We start from the raw sequence: 20,047 nt of genomic DNA on the forward strand, positions 1-20,047 counted from the left end.
TATGCTGTCCAATCAAAATAAAATCAGGATTTTTCTAGTATTTTACCCTTCTGTCATCCTGTCTTTGCACTTCTCTGGCTGAAATCAAGAAACTCTGATACTTAAATAAAATAATCACGTAAATAAATCTAATCTCTCCCTACCCCTCTCTCCTCCCTGTATAATGTGATATAATGAAGCACAGAGATCAAAATATAATTGAGAAAACACTTTTTCATTATTTTTACAATTATTTTTTCAGTGCTGGGAATATTTCCTCTGCCCTTCCTTCCCTTCATTCATGGATGTATTCATTGCATGCCAAAAATAATTTCCGGTTTAGAAATCATAATTAGGAAAACCTTAGAAAGAGTGTTCTGAAAATTAAATACCACTGTTGGTTTAGAAACTGTAATCTAAAATATTATTAAAATTTAATATTTGATTCCTGTAGAAAGACTTAGCCCCAAGAAAAAAAGAATTGGTGAGACATCTGAGAAAAAAAAAAAGAAATCTAATCTGGTCTCAGTTTCTTCCAAGACTGATTGTCGAGTGACAACATAAATACAAGGATTGTGATTTTTATGTGAACACCAGCCATAGATTTAACCCTTATGGTAGAAAAATGCCAGATTTTCTGTTCCAGACATGATTGGAGATTTTTGTAAGTAAAATAAAGAAACAGAAAGCTGCTAAAAATGTTTTGTGAAAATGAGAATGAGAATTCCCCCTCAAGCAAATGCAGAATGATGAAACAAGCAAGTATCTGAGGTTCAATTCTTTTATTTATACTAAAATAAATCTGCCTTAAGAAATTAGCAGCTTCTGCTCTAAGTTTTACTGACAGTTTTCCTGCTCCTAGCAAGATCCAGAACACCAAGAACCGTGCAAAGAGAGATTAGGTACAAATTCATGGCCTTGATTAATTCTGTGAACTGGAATGACTAAAGACACAAGAAGTGTATCCTGAAATGAGGTAATATCATTACCTTCCACACACTGAAAACAAAATCTAAGCTGAAGATAAATTTATGTGTGTATATATATTTGAAAATAAATGTATAAAATACCTGAATATAAATGAGAAGCAAATCAGAACTGAGAATCACATAAGTATGCTACCTGACAGCTCTCGTCTATTCTTCATAGTAAGAAAGAAATAACAGGCTTTCTTTATTTAAAAATCCATAACATTGCTTCTGGTTTAGTTTGCGTGTGAGTTTTTTTGTTGTTGTTTTATCAGTACCACACACTACACAGCCTTTAAAGTGCTTTTCATTAAAAAGCACTGGTTTTAAACATGATTCTTTAAAGCAATGTTCCATTTCTAATTAAACTTGTCCTGAAACTTGATGTGGTGTCAAAGTCTGTTGTTGGGGGTTTTTTTGTTTGGTGATTTTTTTGTTCTTTAAATCTAAGCAAACAAGACACAAAGCAAGGTAGAAACTTGTCTCTTCTAACAAATACATGAGCTAGTGATCCTCTGTGATCCTCTTTCCCTAGGTTTAACTTGGGGAAGCAGCTGAACTTCACGATATCTCTACCATGAGACCAGACAGATTGAACACAAAGAGGATGGGTTTGAAAGGCATAGATCTTAGAAACAGTCTTGAAGTGGTAGTTGAAATGAGCTGATCATTGCTTCAGTGTATCACTGGTTTTCAGGTATGCTAAACAAAGACAGATTTCACACTGACATTAAATTGCTATATAGTACTTGTAAATTGTCGTAAAATTTACTGTATCGAGATTAGAAGACCACTAGCTATATATCCACATTCAGAAAGAGTAAACCAAGAACTAATTCTTACCTACATTCTTGATCTTAATTAATAAATAATTATTGCAGTAATTCTTAGCTTCTCGCAAAACAGGATGACAAAGGTCTAAGGGAGGGCAGGAAAGCCAGCTACGTACAGCCAGGATGCTGCAAAAGCAGCCACTTCTGTACTCATCAGACACACGGAGAATTAGATTTCTCTAAGGTGCTCTTAAGTTTTGCTTAGGACAGGGCTTATAATTAAAAACTAGTAAAACCTTTACAAGCACAGTGATGCAACACATCTTTAAGTATAATTTTGCAACTGCCTGCTTTGAGGGAAAATGTTTTCCTTAGTCTATCTGCAAAACATCCCTCAGTGTCTAATGCCTACAATATTTACCTCTAACAATCCTCTCCCTTTAGCTAACTTCCTTGTGTCATGAACATACTACTAACTTGAGAAGAAAGCAATGCAATGAAGGCAAAGACTTCTTAGCTTTTTTCTATGCTGACCAATAAAAGAAATTAAATACCACTGAAGTGTTGGAGAGTAACTCCAAGGCTTATGTAAAGATGGAGATGAAACACACAGTCCAGGAATAGATTTTCTGGGACACTCAGCAAATGGTAAGATTTGTATTACTATAAAGAATTAGGCTGATGACCCAACTACTTGTATGCACAATAACGGGCATATTGCAGCAATTTAGTAGCCTTTTTTCAAAAGCCACACCTTGGACACCAAGCTCCTATAGAGCAGTAGGGAAAGGCTACTGCACCTGGTGATTTCTTCTTCACACCAGTGCATGTCAGTACACTTTTCACTTAGAGACAGGGCTTCCTATCTGGCTGCTGATGCTGATGGATGAGGAAGCTCATCCATCCAATTCCTGTTAGAGAAAATACAAAGCAACAGGAAACTTTAAACAATAATTAAAGTTTGAAGAGATTCTTCCTTAAAGCCAGTCTGTATTATTTCAAGTAAGATTTTTTTCTTTTTTTTTTCCTGAGAACAGTATGTATTAAAAGACTAGAAGCAGGGTAGAAAAGTACTTATCTAGACTCACCAATTTAACAAAGAGTTGTTCTTTTAAGAGATTCCTGTCAGGAACTAGGAAACCTGCATCTTTATGTTAAAATACCACAAACTGTAAAAGCTGTTGAAGACTGATTTGACATTCCCTGCTTTTGGCAGCAATTCGGGTTTTTTTTCCACATCTAACTCAATGTATCTTACCAGCTGTTTGCTTCAAGCTCAATCTTTTTTGATAGTTTCAGTTGAAGCTGCTCAAGTATTTTGCAGGAAAAATACACCACTTTAAATAGTGTTTTTCAGGGTCTCCAACAGTTGCAAAGAATTTTTCCAAAAGCTGCTATCATAGTTCATAGAGGTCTCTGCTGGTTTGCATCAAAACCAAAGAAAACCAAGGAGGAATTCCTGACTTGGTACAGAAAGCCTAAGGATGCAGAGAAAAGGGGCTAGAGGAGATAGAAAAGAGAAAAAAAATGGAGGATAAAGGGGATCTGCAGCCAACCACTGTGATAGAAGAAAGAGGAGAAAGCAAAGACTATCCACAGAGCAGAGGTCTGTGCTGCCAGCATTCGGTCTTATCATGTGTTTCCTGAACCTCTGCTTTCCCCACCTGCGAGCATCTGGGAAAACACCTATTATTCTTTTTTATTCCTTTTTATAAAAAGGAACAGAGTCCTTCAGAGGGAGAGGAGCAGAGCAGGTCACTTCCCTCCAGCACTTCATGAAAGGGAAACAGGGAAATCAGAGCACATGGACAGACTACTTAGAGAAAGAGGACCGTAGATAACGGATTGGCAACATCCAGTTGGCTGCATCTGTAATTTGCTCCTCCCCTATAAAATCCTGAGCTGCAGAGCCTACTTTGGCACTTCAGCAGGGCATTAAGTGGCTGAATTAAGGCCCTGCTAAGGAAAGAGCAAGCTCCTGAGCCACTGTTCCAAATGCAGAAGAGGCACATGGCACAGAGGGGTGGGGGAAGCCAGCAACATGAGTACCCTGAGCTCTTATCTGCAGACCTCTGCTTCTGCCTTGGCTGATTACTGGGTCCTTCAAATGAGAAGTAGAAAGATAGCAAATAAAAATGAGGGACATAATTGAAAATGCAGAAGAGCAAAAAGCAAATTAGTCCCTTCCAGTAGCTGCCTTGGGGGTAAGCCAGGGATGCTTAGTCCAGGCAGGGCTAATGCTGGAGAAGAGACAGAGATTTCTGACTGAGTTACTAGTCAGCTCCTCTTTCCCTTCCTGTAGCCCATTCCAGCTGGCTCACCTTCACTGGCAGATGTAAAATACTTCTGGTCCACTTCACAATGGGATGGAGGGAACTCTCATATAAAGAATCAGCATAAACCTAGTTGAAGAGAAATAGACACTGAAGCAGTAACTAGGTCACATTAATCCATGTGTCCTCTGAAATATGAAGGCATGAACCACCATTTAGAAACCAATCATGGGCTAGTTACGTGAAAAATATTGTGAAAGTTACAAGAGATGCTAATAATCTTTTATTACCCCTGAGGCTGTAACTAACTCAGAAGGAAGCATATCAATTGCTGATTATTTTCTATGATGATAGAATCTAAGAAGTTGCTGATTCTGCTTTTGTGCAGACTGACAGGTCCTTGACTGGATCACTTTGACTAAACTGAATCACATCGTGCTTCTCTCATTCTCTCAAGGTATAATGCACTGGAGTTTTGCAATGTTTTGGGTTTTTCTGTGGTTTATTTGGAGTTTTTGTTTGTGGTTGTTGTTTTTTTTTTTTTTCCCCTGGGGACTATCCATCCTGTATAGGGAGATGAAGACAGTGATCATTAAGTTTGCTTTGCAAGATAAATCCTGCATCACATGCATGGGAATAACCTTCTGTGACATGATCACAAGACGGATGACATGAGGCAAAGAATCTGGGAGGTGTAGAAAGAGAACAGTACAAAAAGTGAAGCTGTGTGGTGGAAGTCAGTGAGTATAAAATTCAAGATTATATTGCAATACATGCACAACGGGGAACAGAGTAATCTTAATTTATACTTCCACTGACTTTATACAATTGACTTTGAAGTCCTGTAGATTTTTAAATGTAATCAATATGCAAGATGTTACTTGTTAAGGAATCACTGGAGTCATTCTATTGTGCTAAAAGAGCTCTGCTTAAACAATAACTTGCTGTCTCCCATTCTGGAATAAACAAGGGCATTTTAAACAATACCAGCCAAAAAAATTATTCAAGCTGTATGTTTCAGGCACAGGAGTATGAGTAATTGAGCAAGAGCTTTTAGAACTTGATGCCAGGACAATGTCACCTTTGGGTCCACTGCTACAGCATTTCTGGGAGAGGGTTTGCCCTTCTATGAAACAACTCAGGTTCAGGTTGTGACAGCTTGATCATGCCTGCCCTGTTCTGACAAAAACTATTTGCTGGTGCTGTGAAAAGACCAGGGAAGAAGAGAGCACTTATTCTGCAACACCTTTGTGTTTGGAATCCATTCTGTCCTCAGAAGATCCCCTTCTGGCAGATCTCTTGCAACAAAAGGCATCCTTACTGAGGAATAAAGGCATGTATTCAAGGAGTTAGCTCAGTCATTCCTTAATTAATTTTTCTTATATAATAAGCAAGTCCTATGGAACAAAGACATTTAATTGGGGCACAAATTGATAACTACTACACATACATCCACAGCATTTTCAGAACTATTGATGTTTGTAGGAGAAATAGAAGAGAGACATTTTAAACTAAATTACAAAATTCTGTCAAGAAAATAAGATATACACACACACACCCCCCAAGGTCTGCTCAGTGCTTCATTTGAAAATACCCCATGTGGAGAGAAACAAGTGATTGAAACACTTTCACAGACGAAATAGGAACACTGATGGAGCACCACAGATGTTTTCAGAACTGAAAACTGTCAAAGTTAACTATATAAGAAAGGGCTTACCCCAGATCTTAAATATATTTCCATAAATAAGAGAAGTTAATTTGGAAATACTGTAGGGGGTGTTCCTTTAAACATGTTTGTAGTTAATGTATATTACCTTGTTTCTCCTGCCCTGGTAGTTACTGTATCAAGCTCCTAAACAGAAACTTCATTTTTTCAGGCCACTGAAATTAAGTCAGAAACCACCTCCTGGCAAGGTTTAGAAAAATGTTTCTGTATCTGATTGCTGCTGCAAATACATGGATCTAAAGAAGTTTTCTCTGAATAACACATTTCTTTTTGCCACCTTCTCATGCAAGAATAGACAGCAGCCCTGGCACACTCTGCGGTGTCCCCTCAGCCCCTCTGAAGGCATACACTGAGTGCTGCACACTAAAGGTTTCACTGCCTACAGTCCTTAGCAAGTCCTCTTGTGAGTGAAGTACATATATCTCCTGATTGATTCATAAGGTAAATGATGGCTTTTTGGGGGAGGGAAGGAACAAAAAGCTCTTCTAATACTCTGTTCCTGCACTAGATGAAAAATTATGCCACTCTGGATGACACATACATTATGGGTCAAATGGATTTAGCCTCTACTCACTCAAAATTATTTCTGGAAGAAGACTTCTTAGACATTTTTACATACTCCCCCCACTGCCTTACATTGAAAAAGGAAAAATAGATTATATATACACAAACATAGAAATCTACAGTCACAATTTTTGTGCTAAGTCAGAAACAAAGGACGTGCACAACAGCTGGCATTCACTGTGCCTGTCAGCAGATAACCATGAATGATTTAGTTTTCCAATGAGCTCTGAAGTCCATCGTAAAGGACTGCTAGGGAAAATCAATACCTGCAAGATAAATGGCAGTCTGTGGATTAGAAACAGCAGTACTGAACGACTGTTCCTCAAAAAAGAGAGTTTAAACATGCAGTACCTGTGGTGCATAGCGGCACAACTTTATATAACTATAAAGAATTTCAAGGGAATGCCTGAGTTGACAATATTTGCTGATTACCCCAGAACTCTTTTTTTTTTTTTTTTTTTTTAAATTTATTTTTTTAATTAATAAAACGCATAGAAGTTCAGAGAGGAATGACAGGTGTGAAGAACAAAAATTGGGAATTAGGCAAACAGCACATAACCTAGATAGATTGTGTGCAAAGGCAAAAATGAACTAAATATCCAAATTCCTCTGTCTCTACAGGTTACTGCAACTCAGAAATTCAGTAATGCCACCAGTAAGTAAAAAATGTTGTTTGACTCTACAACCACAGCATCCCTAAAGAAAAGGTTCTCTGAGTCTTTATGTACAGTTCTGTGAAAAAGCTCACTTACAAAATGAGCACAGCTGGAAAGCAGAAAACTCAGTAACAAAATTCTTGAATGTATCGGAAAGAGGATGAAAAAAAAATAAAAATGAATTGCACATCCAGAAGATGAGAATGACACACTGCTGTCTTCAAATTGTATTGTGTTCTGCCCCTGCACTTTAAACATACCTGGATTTTTTAAAAATCTTTTTTATCTTTGTACAGATACGCGTACCTCCCCCAACCTAGACACATGCATAACCCCACATCTCCCTCATAAATGCACAGTTTTCACATGCATGTTTTGCAATGAGCTAGCAATATTTGCTACTGTTTATAATAAGCTTTGGACTACTGACATTTGAAAGAAGCTGGCTGATATGTTACCTTGTAACCATCCCACTGCACCACATGCTGTAGTAGCACAAGGCCTGTCAGCAAGATGTGTTCACAAGTCATGAAGAAAAAAACCTCCTCTTGCTGTTTTACTTCAGACCGAAGGTGAGTTTGTGCAAGGAAACACTTGGCAGCAGTTCAGCCGATCAGTGTCTGGTGGTGGTGACACTGCTTCCCTTTCCACTTCCCCAACCACTGCAGTGACAAGTGCAACGCTGCACCGTTCAGGCAATGGTCACACGTGAACAGATCTTTATCGCTGACTTGGCAGAAATGATCCAGAGCAGTTTCTTTCCTTGTCCCTGTTAGCTTACTATTTGCCAACTCATTCCACACTGAATTAGCACCACACATGGAAACCTGAGTGGCAACATGCAAAATACTGGTTTTGGTGTACTCAAGGCATGTAATATAATAAATAAACAATTTGTAAATTGCAAGAACAAAACAAGCATTTTGAGAACATGCAGAACCATCTGATGAGCTGTTAAAGAAATGAGATCTGCAGAAAAGAGTATTTTGTTACTGCTGCTCTGATAAACATGGAGAACTACAAAAGCATTGAACATAGGATTTTTATTTTTTTTTCAAAAATCCAAGATACTTTATCATAAACTAAAAATAACAGGTTCATGTGTCTCACGTTGGCCGGCTGCACAATTTTAGACTTTAATGTTCTTATACAGAATTAACAACATCCTCCAATTTATTTCCTGGCTATAATAGGCTTAGCTGGATTCACATCAGTGGAGAATCTAGGTCTTACCTGTCACACCTGATTTTCCATTAGCTTTTGCTTTTTTCTTTTTTACAGCACATGGAAATGCACACGTCTAGACAAATGCTCAAAATGGTTCTACTACTCACCAAACCTCGATCATAGGGTATTTTTGGTGTGCAAACACCACCCCAAGGGACCAAGTTATGAAAGGATCAGCCCCGTTCACAGTGAGAAGGCTGGGTCCCACCTCAAGCCTTCTGCACGTGGGAGCAGCAACCATCACAGCACAGACCAAAAGGGTTCCCTAGAATTGTGTCAGTGATGCAGATTTAAGGCAGTTTCAATATTGGATATTAGAATGGGCTTGGAAAGCATACACTCAAACCAAATGTGAAAGCAACTTTACTTACTGTGTTAAAATTTGGGAAGAATCCAACAGCAGAGCTGCTGTCCACAGGGAAGGACATAAAGGGTTTGATATCCAGGGAAGGCTGCATCATCAAGGTAGGTGTGCGCACAAGGGTGGGAAGTGTAGCAGTGCCTGCCAAGAGCAAACAAAACCAGGAATTCATAGTGTTCTCCTTTCCACATCACATACAGTACAGCTGAGAAAACTGCCTAGAAAAAAATAATACAGGGAGATGGTAAAGTGGCTCTGTAGGTGTTAATATCATTGAAAAAAGACCTATTTCCACACACTACAGCTGAGGCAGAGCACTTCTCTTTGGCCATGGATATTCAGACGCTGAAGGGCAGACATATGGTATATAAATCACACTGGCAGGTAGAATAAATCCTTTCTAAAGCTGAAAAATTCTTCTGTGCCAAAAAGGCCAGGATGGGTGCCCATGAAAGTCAGATGCTTTTGCAATTCATGGTTGTCTGTTAGATCAGCTAGCATAGATAATACACACAAGCTGAAATCCAGAGGTTTGTTCCCAGTGAGCTGTGTTTATAATTTTTCCTTTTCTGACTGTAACTATCTGGTGCAGCACAAACACCAATTCTCCTAACATTTATCAAAATGCCTTTTGTTCTACAGTGCAAGGCAAATACTAGGAAACAGCCAACAGTTAAATAATCTAGCACATAAAAAAATCACAACTTTTTACATGTAATAAACTAGCATTTCCTTAATTGGAGCCCAGGTTTCTTTTTCCAAACAAGGTCTTTCCAGAAATCTACATGCTGAAATTCTTTCTGTATACATTTGAGAATCAGTCCCCAGAAAGATCCTGAAAGAATGGGAAGGGACAGATGTCCAAGTATTCATTTTTAACTACCTATCTGCCCTGTCCACATGATAGTGTGCTTAGTACACAGCTTCCAGCTGTGCCTGTGGAGGTAATTTTTTTCCTGAAATAATACATGATAGATTTAAAACAAAATTTCCCTCATGAAAAAAAGAAAAAAAAAAAAAAAAAGAAAAAAAAATCTTTTTCTTCTTCCTCAGTTGAATAAATAATTCAACATCAGCTGGAGCAGGTATGGGAACACACGTGTCTCGCACCTCTAAAGGAGGGTGAGTTACACTCTACCTCTCCTGCCTCTGCAAGGATTTCTCCATAATTACCTCCTTCTCCCATTCATTGGTGGCCAGCACTCCAGCCTGGGAGCATAACAGTTCTCCTAGGAGTTTCTCTGGTCTCAAGCAGAGCAGACACGAAACCTAACACTTTTTCTCATAGAAGCCTTCTGAGCATTTAAAAAACAGTCAAGAAGGTGGAGGGAGGGTGTGGGGAAGAAAAGTGAAGAGTAAACAAGCAATTTTCCCTCTCTTCTTCCATTAAAAAAAAATAATTTAAAAAAACCCCAAACATATACACACTTTGCAGCCCATGTGGATGGATGCCCAGCAAGCCACATGGTCTGCTTGAGTACGAGTTATCCATTTAGGGATCTCCATTTCCTCCTGTTAAGGACATGCAAAATTGAAGATAGAGTAGAAATTTTCCTCCTTTTCATCTCATCAGCCTGCATTCATGGACACAATTTCAAACTCAAATGGTATCCAAGAGGAAAGCAGAGTTCAGAAGCCAGATGGGGCTGAATGGATTTTTTGGACTACCAAACACACTAACTAGCCCTGAGCTCAAATTTTGTAGAAGATGGAGAGACAGTGATTTTGATCACAGCTGCAGCATAATAAACAATATACTATGGTCTAACAGATGAATACCAGGCTATAATCTATTCTCTGTTTCTTCTATAGCAAAAGTGTGATGATTGCACAGAAATGGGTCACTGACAACCATAGAGAAGGAATAATTGAACACCATCCCAACTGAGCTTCACAACTTGAAAGGAAAAAATATGCTTGAAGACAGTCTCTCAGAACATTTTTTCTCTTCTCCTACCCAAATACTTTGATTAATGTAAGGTTTCTTTCTTCATAAGCCCATGAAACTCATTGACACAGTGCTTAATTAATTGTAAGACAAAGCTTATTCAAGTGGAGTCACAAACGTGAAAAAGCTGAAGGCTAACGAACATATCTAGGGTTTCTTCTTCATATCCACAATGAAAAAGTGCATCAAGAGGAAAGCAATGTGTCAGAGGATTTCTCCACCAAAGAAAATATTTTCAACTGCAAAAATGATGATTATTTCTACTAGCTGGTTCTGAAACTGTAGATTTACATAACGTGTATTTCAGAGTTCTATTTAAACAGCAGCTATGTTGTATTCAATTACCCAAAGCCCATAATGTGCCATCATCTAACTTCTACAAGTTTCTCTTTGAAGTTAATAAGCAATTAAAGATCCATGAAGTTAAAAAACATGCTACCCTCTCTTTGTAGAGAGAGGATATAATATACATACCTCTGTGATGCTATGGTGCATATTTTAACTAAAATTTATAGAAAAAATAGAACAGAATAGTTAAATTTTGAGTGACATAAAAATCAGAGTTAATGTAACTTTCTGATGGATATAAGGAATAGAAAGCATTTGGCATAAAGTTTTAAAATTATAAAACAATTAGCATCCACCTGCAAACAATGCAATCTTTTTTGTAATGCTTGGCTGAGTACAGATCATTTCATGTGACAAAGAAATTTGAAATGCAGTTCATAATGTTTCTGCTGTCAGAGTAATATCTGACCAGTAGACTATGATACATTCAGAGTCTGTACAGAATAGAAAACATACACACCTACCAGACTGCTTAGTGAGGGCATTAATAATAAGAAATCTGTTCTCTTCTTTTTGCCAGTTTACTACTTCAACTATTGCAAATCAAATACCAGTGACGCTGTATGACTGAACTTTGATTATCAGACCTGCCTTTGAAAGCCTCTGGGAGAATGATCAGATAAAGACGACCTAAACTACAGGCTAACTTCAGGTTTAAATCATAAAATCAAACTGAACAGGGCACAGTTTTACACTGACATTGCTCCTGAAGGTCAAATATTCTCATTTGATCAAATCTGTGCTGGCCTAAACTAAGGAGGAATGCTGGCACAAGAAAGATGTAGCTGACAAGCTTCATTATCTTCATAAATTTAACAGATGTTTACCATTTCATTAGCATTTTAATGATAAAGATAACTTACCGTGTCAACACAGATTGTTTAAAACTACTTATAAATCTTTGGCGTAAACATAGCTGATCTTTGTTGTAAATTCATTTGTTCATTTCAGCTTCGTAATTTTAAACAGTATTTTACCTTTGAGACTACAATTCTGCCTCTCACGGTGGGAGTTACCTATGTACTGGAGATGTACGCAGCAGATAGACTTTGCCAAAAGGCACTGATCCTCACTGGTCCCTTTTACCCTTGTTTACAGGAAAAAAAACAGGTTTGCATCTGAGATGATCCAAAATACCTCATTTTATTAAAAGTTCTTCCTGCTCCTACACATTTATGTGAAAAACAAGCCCCTGTGTAAGAGGCACTGTTCACCTTTAGCCACATGTTTGGCTTCACGCACTGCAATGCTCTGGGACACAGATGTTTTTGTACAAGTTACGAAAAGTTGTCACCTCAACCCAAATTTGCTCTGTCTCTAACAAAAAAGGCACACCATTAATAGATTGAGCAGTGAAAGTGTTATTTTGGGAGAGTAATAAGAAAGCTTTGTATCAGTCACTGCTGTGGCTTGTGCCACGTACAGCATTTGGGAAAGCTCCAAAGGGACACCAAGTTATTCATACCCACCACTAATGTGCATTACACTGAGAGTTTTCAGTGTATGGACAGACTGCACTGGCTTTTCATCCCTGAACTTTCTGACCATTTTCAGCTATGAGAATTCCTTGCTTTTTACACCAATGTTCTGTAGTCTCATTCGGCCAGGGAACAGTAGCCATGTAAATGATAGCAAGGGTCAGTTCTGTGACTTCTCCTGCCTTGACCTTTTTAGTGGAGCGTTTTTCAGACACTGCTTGACCCAACAGATCCTTTCAAGGGTGGAGGGGAAATTGCTCCTTTCTTTTTGCCCACATGGGCTGAATTTTTTATGGACTGTAACTACACCATGCACAGCCACCCTACCTTTGGACCTCACACTGTCATCTCCACTTACAATGCTTTCCTCCAGAGCTCCAGAAGGCAGAAGCCCAGGCAGGAAATATTTGAAATGGCTCCCTGGAAGGATTCTGTGGTAATTCTACATGAGCTTTTTCTGGGACCCTGCAGTTTCATTACAGGTTATTAATTTGTCAGTGGAAGTTTTCAGAAATATTCAGAAATATTTACTTCTGCATGTGGCTCAAAAAACAGTTCTATAAACAGGTTAGAGACAGAGGTAGTACCTAGGCTTTCATATTGCATACAAAAATCTCTTCTGGTCTATTGCCTATGCCTTGCAAACAACCTAAAAAAAACCAGAAACACCACCACCAAAAAGCCCAACTAATACAAGACTTTCCAACACTTGTTTATATGCAGCTTTATGGGAACATTGGCACAATGAAATCTTGTTTATTAACAAGACCACCCCTAACTACAGCAAAACACACACAAAAAAATTTAAAAATCAATAGCTTACTTCCCTTGTATCTGATGCCTCTATTGCATCATGCCCCAAGTATATCTGCTTTCACTACAATCTTTTTTCACCATAAATGACAGGTAAAAATCAATCACTTGCAAGTGACTAGATTTTTATAGTTTACATATTTATATGACATCAGTCCCCGAGATCTTTCCCAATACTTAATACAAATGTTAGTAATTTTCCTTCTCATTATGAACAGTTTACAGGTTTCAGAAATTTTCTAATTTTATTTGTTTAGTTACACATTTACATGGCTATTAGAGAATGCAATGTGTTTCTGACTATGCCTAAAATAAACTGCTGAAAATAAATTAAGAGCAAGCAAAATAATTCTGTGTTTCTGAACAGCAGGAGTTGATATCGAAATCCTTAAGGAAAAAGCTGCTCTAGAGGTATTCCATTAATACTTCTGATGAAGATGAACCTTAAGACACTCTCCCCTTTAAAATAAAAAGCAGTGTAAATAAATAAAGCATTTTTTGTAGATTTTTTTTTCCCTCTCGGGATTTCCTCAGCAGAATAAAGACTGCTTCCTTATAGTGTGGCATGATAAATGAAACTTATGATACACTTAGGGCTTCCAGTATGTCAAGAGTAAAGCAGTCAAGAAGAGATAAGACCAGTTCAACAGATTTTCCCAAACTGCAAATCAACATGTTCTGAAGAGATAAATCACTACCCAGGCAACTTATCTTTAAAAATAACTTGAAGCCGAAGCCCAGCATATATGAAACATGGCACAGTCCCTCCCTCCCCCCAGTTGACAATAGGAAAAATGCCAACAACTTATTTGCCCCAAGGGCACCATACAGACTTACTCACTAATGAATGAGGATGCATCTCCTTTGGGAGTTGATATGATTACCATTAGAGCTGCTGATACATACGCATCTTCTAAAAATTGGAGAGTGCACTGAATTCAAAACTCTTCAACATTATTCAGATATCACTCGAGCAGTCAGACTTTCCATTAACTTATTAATCGATTTCTGTTGTCAGTTAATCAATTGTTGTCAATCCTGAGTCAAACTGTGACAATTCCAAAAGCACAAACTATACACACCCATCCATGTTTGGCAAATACAAATGGATAAATCCTCAAAAGATGTGTTGTTGTATTTTTTCAGAAGTCACAAGAAAAGGCAGCAAGAAATGGTGTAGAGTTTATGGCTACCCAACAGCACTAAGCAAGAAGCACTCTGTGTAACACTCATAAGACAAGTGAAAAGAAAGCATTGCTCCAGGTCTAGCCTTCCATAGCAACATATGGACACAAACCAACACACACTCCATTCTTAGCTTATTTTTTCAGTAGATGTTTCAGTAAATCCAGAAGCATTTGGTGCAACTTCACTGCAACATAAAATTTATCTATATATTGTACAGTTTAAGCTCTTCTTGATTAAGAATGACTTATCTAAAAAAATAAGTCAGATTATGAAAATAGTTCTCTCCCTACAAATTATAACATCATTTCCAGTATGCTTCAACATTAAATTGGTATTTCCATTATTACCCACCTAGAAATAAATGTTCTATGAACAGAATTCCATATTCTCGTGTTGTTTAAAATCAGATACCCTGAAATGAGGTATTTCTACATTTCAAATACATGTAGGATTCCACCAACTAGGTCAATACCAAAAATAAATTTAAATTGATGGTTCTGTTGAAAAGAAAGGAAGCTTTGACATTTTATCAATCCAAAGCATCAGTTATCACTTACTTAACTAATATTGATAATTACATGTAGCTCATTTACAATCAGAAAATAAATACAGCTATATATTGCATGTGTATTTCATGTAAGAATTCTAAAAATAAAAAACACAGAATCATAGAATCACTTAGGTTGGAAAAGACATTTAATATGATTGCGTCCAACCATTAACCCTACTCTACCAAGTCCAGCACTAAGCCATATTCCAAAGCACCACATCTAGACAACTTTTAAACACACCCAGGGATGGTGACACAACCACCCCGCTGGGCAGCCTGTTCCAATGCCTGACAACCCTTTCCATTAAAAAGTTCTTCCTAATGTATGATCTAAACCTTCTCTGGTGCAGCTTGAAGCCATTCCCTCTTGTTCTATCACCAGTTTCTTGTGAGAAAAGACCAATACCTACCTCTCTACCTCTTTACAACATCCTTTCAGGTAGCTGTAAAGGATGGTGAGTTCTCCTCTCAGCCTTGTTTTCTTCAGACTAAACATCTCCAGTTCCCTCAATCACTCCTCGTAAAACTTGTTCTCAAGGCCCTTCACCAGTTTCATTGCCCTTCTTTGGACACACACCAGCACCTCAATGTCTTTCTTGTATTTCTGGTAGATGATGGAAAGAGTACACCCATCAACTCCTTCACTACTATTTGGTGCAACCCATCCAGCCCCATAGACTTATGGATGTTTAGTTGGTATAGCAGGTCACTGACCGTTTCCTCTTGGATTAAGAAGGTCTCATTCTGCCCCACTTCCCTGTTTTTCAGCACAGGGGACTGGGTGTTCAGCGAACAACCAGTTCTACTGCTAAAGACTAAGGCAAGTAAAGCATTTAGCACCTCATTCTTTGTCACTGTTTCTCCCTGCATCCCATAGAGGATGGAGATTATCCCTAGTCCTCCTTTTGTTATTAATGTAATTTTGTTATTAATCTTAAGAAAGATTTTTTTATTGTCTTTGACAGCAGTAGCCAAGTCGAGTTCAAATTGGTCTTTGGCCCTCCTAATTTTCTCCCTGCATTGCCTTACTACATCTCTGTATTCCACATGAGAGGCCTGTCCTATCTTCCAGAGGCTATAAATTCTTCTTTTCTTCCTGAGCTCCAGTCAAATCTTTCTATGCAGCCAGGCCAGTCTTATTCCCTGATGGTCTGTCTTTTGGCACATGGGGACAGCCTGCTCCTGGGCCTTTCAGACTTCCTTCTTGAAGTATATCCAGCCTTCCTGGACTCCTTTATCCTTTATGACAGTCTCCCAAGAGACTTTGTTAATCAGTCTGCTGAACAGACCAAAGCTTGCCCTCTGGAAGTCCAAGGTGTCAGTTTTACTGACCCCTCCTCCTTACTTCTCCAAGAATTGAAAACTCTACAAGTTCATGGTCACTGTGCCCAGACTTCCTCCAACCCTTACTTCCACCACAAGTCCTTCTCTGTTCACAAGTAGCAAGTTCAGAAGGGCGCCCTCCCTGGTTGGCTCCCTCACCAGCTGCATTAGAAGTTACCTTCCATGCATTCCAGGAACATCCAGGTCTGTTCTCTCTCTGCTGTATTGTATTTGCAGCAGACAACTTCAACTTCTGGTACCCCATTAGAACAAGGGATAGCAATTACGAAACCTCTCCCATCTGCTTACAGAATATTTAATCCACCTCTTCATCCTGTTTGGGTGGTCTATAACAGACTCCAACCACTATATCACCCTTGTTGGCCTTCCCCTTGATTCTCATCCATAGGGACTCAACCTTATCATCACTTTCATTAATTTTTAAGGATTCATATGTCACTCTAATATAGAGTGCCACCCCACCACCTCGTCTTCCTCACCTATCCCTTTTGAAGAGTTGGAAGCCATTGATTGCAGCACTCCAGTTGTGAGAGTCATACTACCAGGATGCCATGATGGCAGCTATGTCATAGTTTTTTTTTTGCTGCAGGAAACAAATAAACCTACTTGTACTTTCAAGTAAGCAAAACTTCATGAGATCAGACCCTTCTTCATTGTAATATTAGGGGCTGACTTGGAATTACTTTTAACTTCCACGAACTGTTAATATTCCTCTGCCTATCTAATTGTTTTTCATCACAAATAGCTTATGAATGATAATAATTTCAAAAAATAAAAAATGTAGACTATAGATCATAAATACTATGCATATATTTGATACAAAGACAATAAGGGAAAAACTGTTACTGAAAACCTCTGTTATAATTGTCTATTAATATTCAAAAGAACGGTGTCAAATTTATTTCCTTAATCTCCACATTTAGTACATAAAATTGATGGAGAACAAATAATGATGTTTACCTGGTGGGGTGAGGGTTGGGGAGGTGACGGTAGAGGCATAACAATAGGAAACTGGAATTTCAGTATTTTACAGGCAAATACAACAAGATATTAATCAAGAAAAATCTCATTCTGCCTGTAGTTTTACTGTATTTCTAATAGTTTGCAATAACAACAGGAATCCCCATAGGCTTTGTACAGAAAATACCAGAACAGATGGAGTGGGAAGAGAAGTCCAATAATTAGAAGTGGAACAGATTATTTTCTTTAAATAACTGTGTTACAATTGTCTGAACCTAGCATCTGGAAGAGCCCTGTCTCTCTGGATCTGCAGAAGATGACTCACACTCCTATCCTCTTTTTCCTTTAGCTGCCACTCTTGAGTTCTTGTGGCTGCGAAAGGACTCGCACCTCTGCACAACCTACAGCCTACATTTTTCAGCCATTATGCTACACTGTTCCACACATCTTTTTGCAGTATTTATATTCCCAAGAACAAGTGAACTACAGAAGTACTGTACTAGTATCAAAGCATATTTTTAGTATGGGCTCCTTGTCAAGTCTAAGCAATTAAATAAATTACAGAACATCCTTCACTACATTTAAAATAAACATGCCAGCTGCAGTGCAACAGCAATTTGCTGTTATCTATAGATATAGTGGAAATATTTGTCTTTAGTTTCCTAAAAGAGCTAAGTCTCATGACTTCTAAAGCAACCACAACAATTTATTTGACTGGAAAGCAGAGTGGCACGTTAGAGCTTAACACCATCAGACTCCGTAAATGGGATTTTATACAAGTCAGACAATGAAACTATTAATAATAGCAATGCTCCTGCCTGCATTAAAGTCAGCTGGAGCTTTGCAGTCTATGTTTCCTTTTCTCAGAATCTCCTGGCTCGCTCAAGCCTCTTGTTCTGGTATCTGCAGCCCGAGCAAGCAGCTCTGCCCCCTCCTCTGTTATCTTTTTCTAGGAAATGCTGCACTGGAGTTGTTTTCACTTTGAAGTTTTCCAAGTGTGACAGAAAAAACAGCTGTGCCTTTTTCAGCTCTCTATTCTCTTGCCATCTGCACTAAGAGAGATCTTTCTGAAACCTTTAGGATCCTTTTTCTTCATTTATTTAAACCAGGCCTCCCCCCATGCCTTATCTGCTCTCCCAACACAAAGGTGCAGGGAGTGAGGGTATCTGTTTTCTTTTCTGCTGTCACCCTTAACTAAAAACATAACATCACCACATGCTTACTGAAGTCACAGTTGCTTTCAGAGCAGGGTGTAACTTCCATGCCAGTCCCTGTTTTTTTCCTCAGTGCAAGTTCTCAAGCTCTGGGCATCAAGCATGTGAGCATCCCAGCATGAAGCACTGCACTCCCCTCTCCATTCAGGGTTTTGACTTATCACAATGCTTCATTACATCCTGGAGCTTCCCTACTAAGAACAGTACCAAAAAAAGCCAAGTCTACTCTACCTTAATAGTTTCATAATACAGGGGATGAGACTTCTTTAAAGTTAGCTTTTTAGAGAGTCTGTTATTAATTCACTCATACTACCTGATGTTTCTCAAAATCCAGTCCTTATCCTGAATTATGTCACCACTGAGCTCACCATCCAATCTTCAGTGAGCCTCAACACAGACTTTCTTTCAGGAGATATCGAGCTGCTTTCCACTGAAACCAAACAAGTCCACCACTGGGAATGCTACTGGGTGACCATTTTGTAGTTAGTAGGCGAAAGTTGTGCTCAAAGATAACAGGGGTCTAGACCCGTATGCATCCTCACAGTTGTGTCTAATCACCTAAGAACATTAGACAATTTCCAGCTCTCTTAGAAGTCATCATAGCTCAGAGAATTTAATGCCTCATTTGCTTTTCCCACACATTATATAATCACCTCTAGAAAATAGTTATCTAAGTTGCTTCCTGTTTTCATAAGTTCTTATATTGGTATTCCTTCCTAAATATCCTTCACATACAAGACAGCAACAACAGCTAATTTAAGTGGTTTTAAGTGGTCTGCTAAAACTATCTGCAATGAAAACTAGGATCTCTACTGAATTAAATCTAGTTTTTCTTCCAATGAAAATGCTAAATTTTTCAAAAGTTTCAAAAGAAGTTTGAACATACAATCCATCCCCTTTCTTGCACAGTTCACAATTTTAGTCACAATCTTCCCCTTAGTTGGTAGCATTTCCATACTTGGGCACATGCTTTTAGAAGAACCACTATCTTGCTGTTTAGAAATAAGAAATAATGAGACAGGGAAGATAGGCAGATTTAAAAATCTTCGTAACATTGTCATTGTAGCCTTTGTTCCATACTGAATTTAACTATGCACATAGCTTAGAAACACACATCCAAATGCGGTCATATGTGTAAGAGAAGTGGACAGATTTATCCCACATGCAGTCCAAGTTAAGACCAAGTGATATTTCATTTCATAGTTAACACTACAGAAGGGAAAAGCTCCTTCTCAGACTTCTGTAATTCCTGGTGCTCTATCTCATGCCCCTAACTAAAGCAACAAGAACACCTGCATAGGATTGCCTGAAGGATTTCAGCTTTCTCCTAATCACATGGCATAATACATCTCCTTCTTGTCAAAGCCCACACTCACAAAAGCCACAAGGGACAAGTCAGAGCTCCATTTCTCAAGTTTTACTCATTACCAGTGCACCTTGTTGCAATGTAACAGGAAACACAACAAGCACTGCGACCTCACTGCACTCAAGTAGGAATCAGATCCAACACTTTCTCTTGTCTAAAAATACAAATAAAGGTATTTTAAGCTATCTGTGAAAAGAGCACAAGAGTTGCACTTCTGAGCAAAGTTCTTGAGGCCATTTACAAATGGAGGACAGATACTACAAGTTCACCAGGGAGAGCCACGTGATGCTCAGAAGCTGCAGAAGTTTTTG

The 20,047-nt window shown here is 38.4% G+C and overlaps 1 protein-coding gene across 10 annotated transcripts in view; it reads right to left on the reverse strand.

Annotated features, from left to right (window-relative positions):
* The window catches only part of ZNF385B (zinc finger protein 385B), a 163,728-nt gene that overhangs the window by 46,784 nt on the left and 96,897 nt on the right, over nucleotides 1–20,047 (reverse strand). For 8 of the 10 annotated variants that reach the window (XM_051623126.1, XM_051623135.1, XM_051623128.1 and 5 more), the window contains one exon: nucleotides 8,538–8,668. The exons of 1 other annotated variant lie outside the window; for it this stretch is intronic. In XM_051623126.1, coding sequence (XP_051479086.1) covers nucleotides 8,538–8,668 — 131 coding nt within the window. Of the gene's footprint in view, nucleotides 1–4,041; nucleotides 4,374–8,537; nucleotides 8,669–20,047 lie in introns of those variants that run through there. One more of the 10 variants, XM_051623136.1, reaches the window with a different exon arrangement.

This window comes from Apus apus, chromosome 6 (genome assembly GCF_020740795.1).
Source record: "Apus apus isolate bApuApu2 chromosome 6, bApuApu2.pri.cur, whole genome shotgun sequence".
NCBI classification, from domain to species: Eukaryota; Metazoa; Chordata; class Aves; order Apodiformes; family Apodidae; genus Apus; species Apus apus.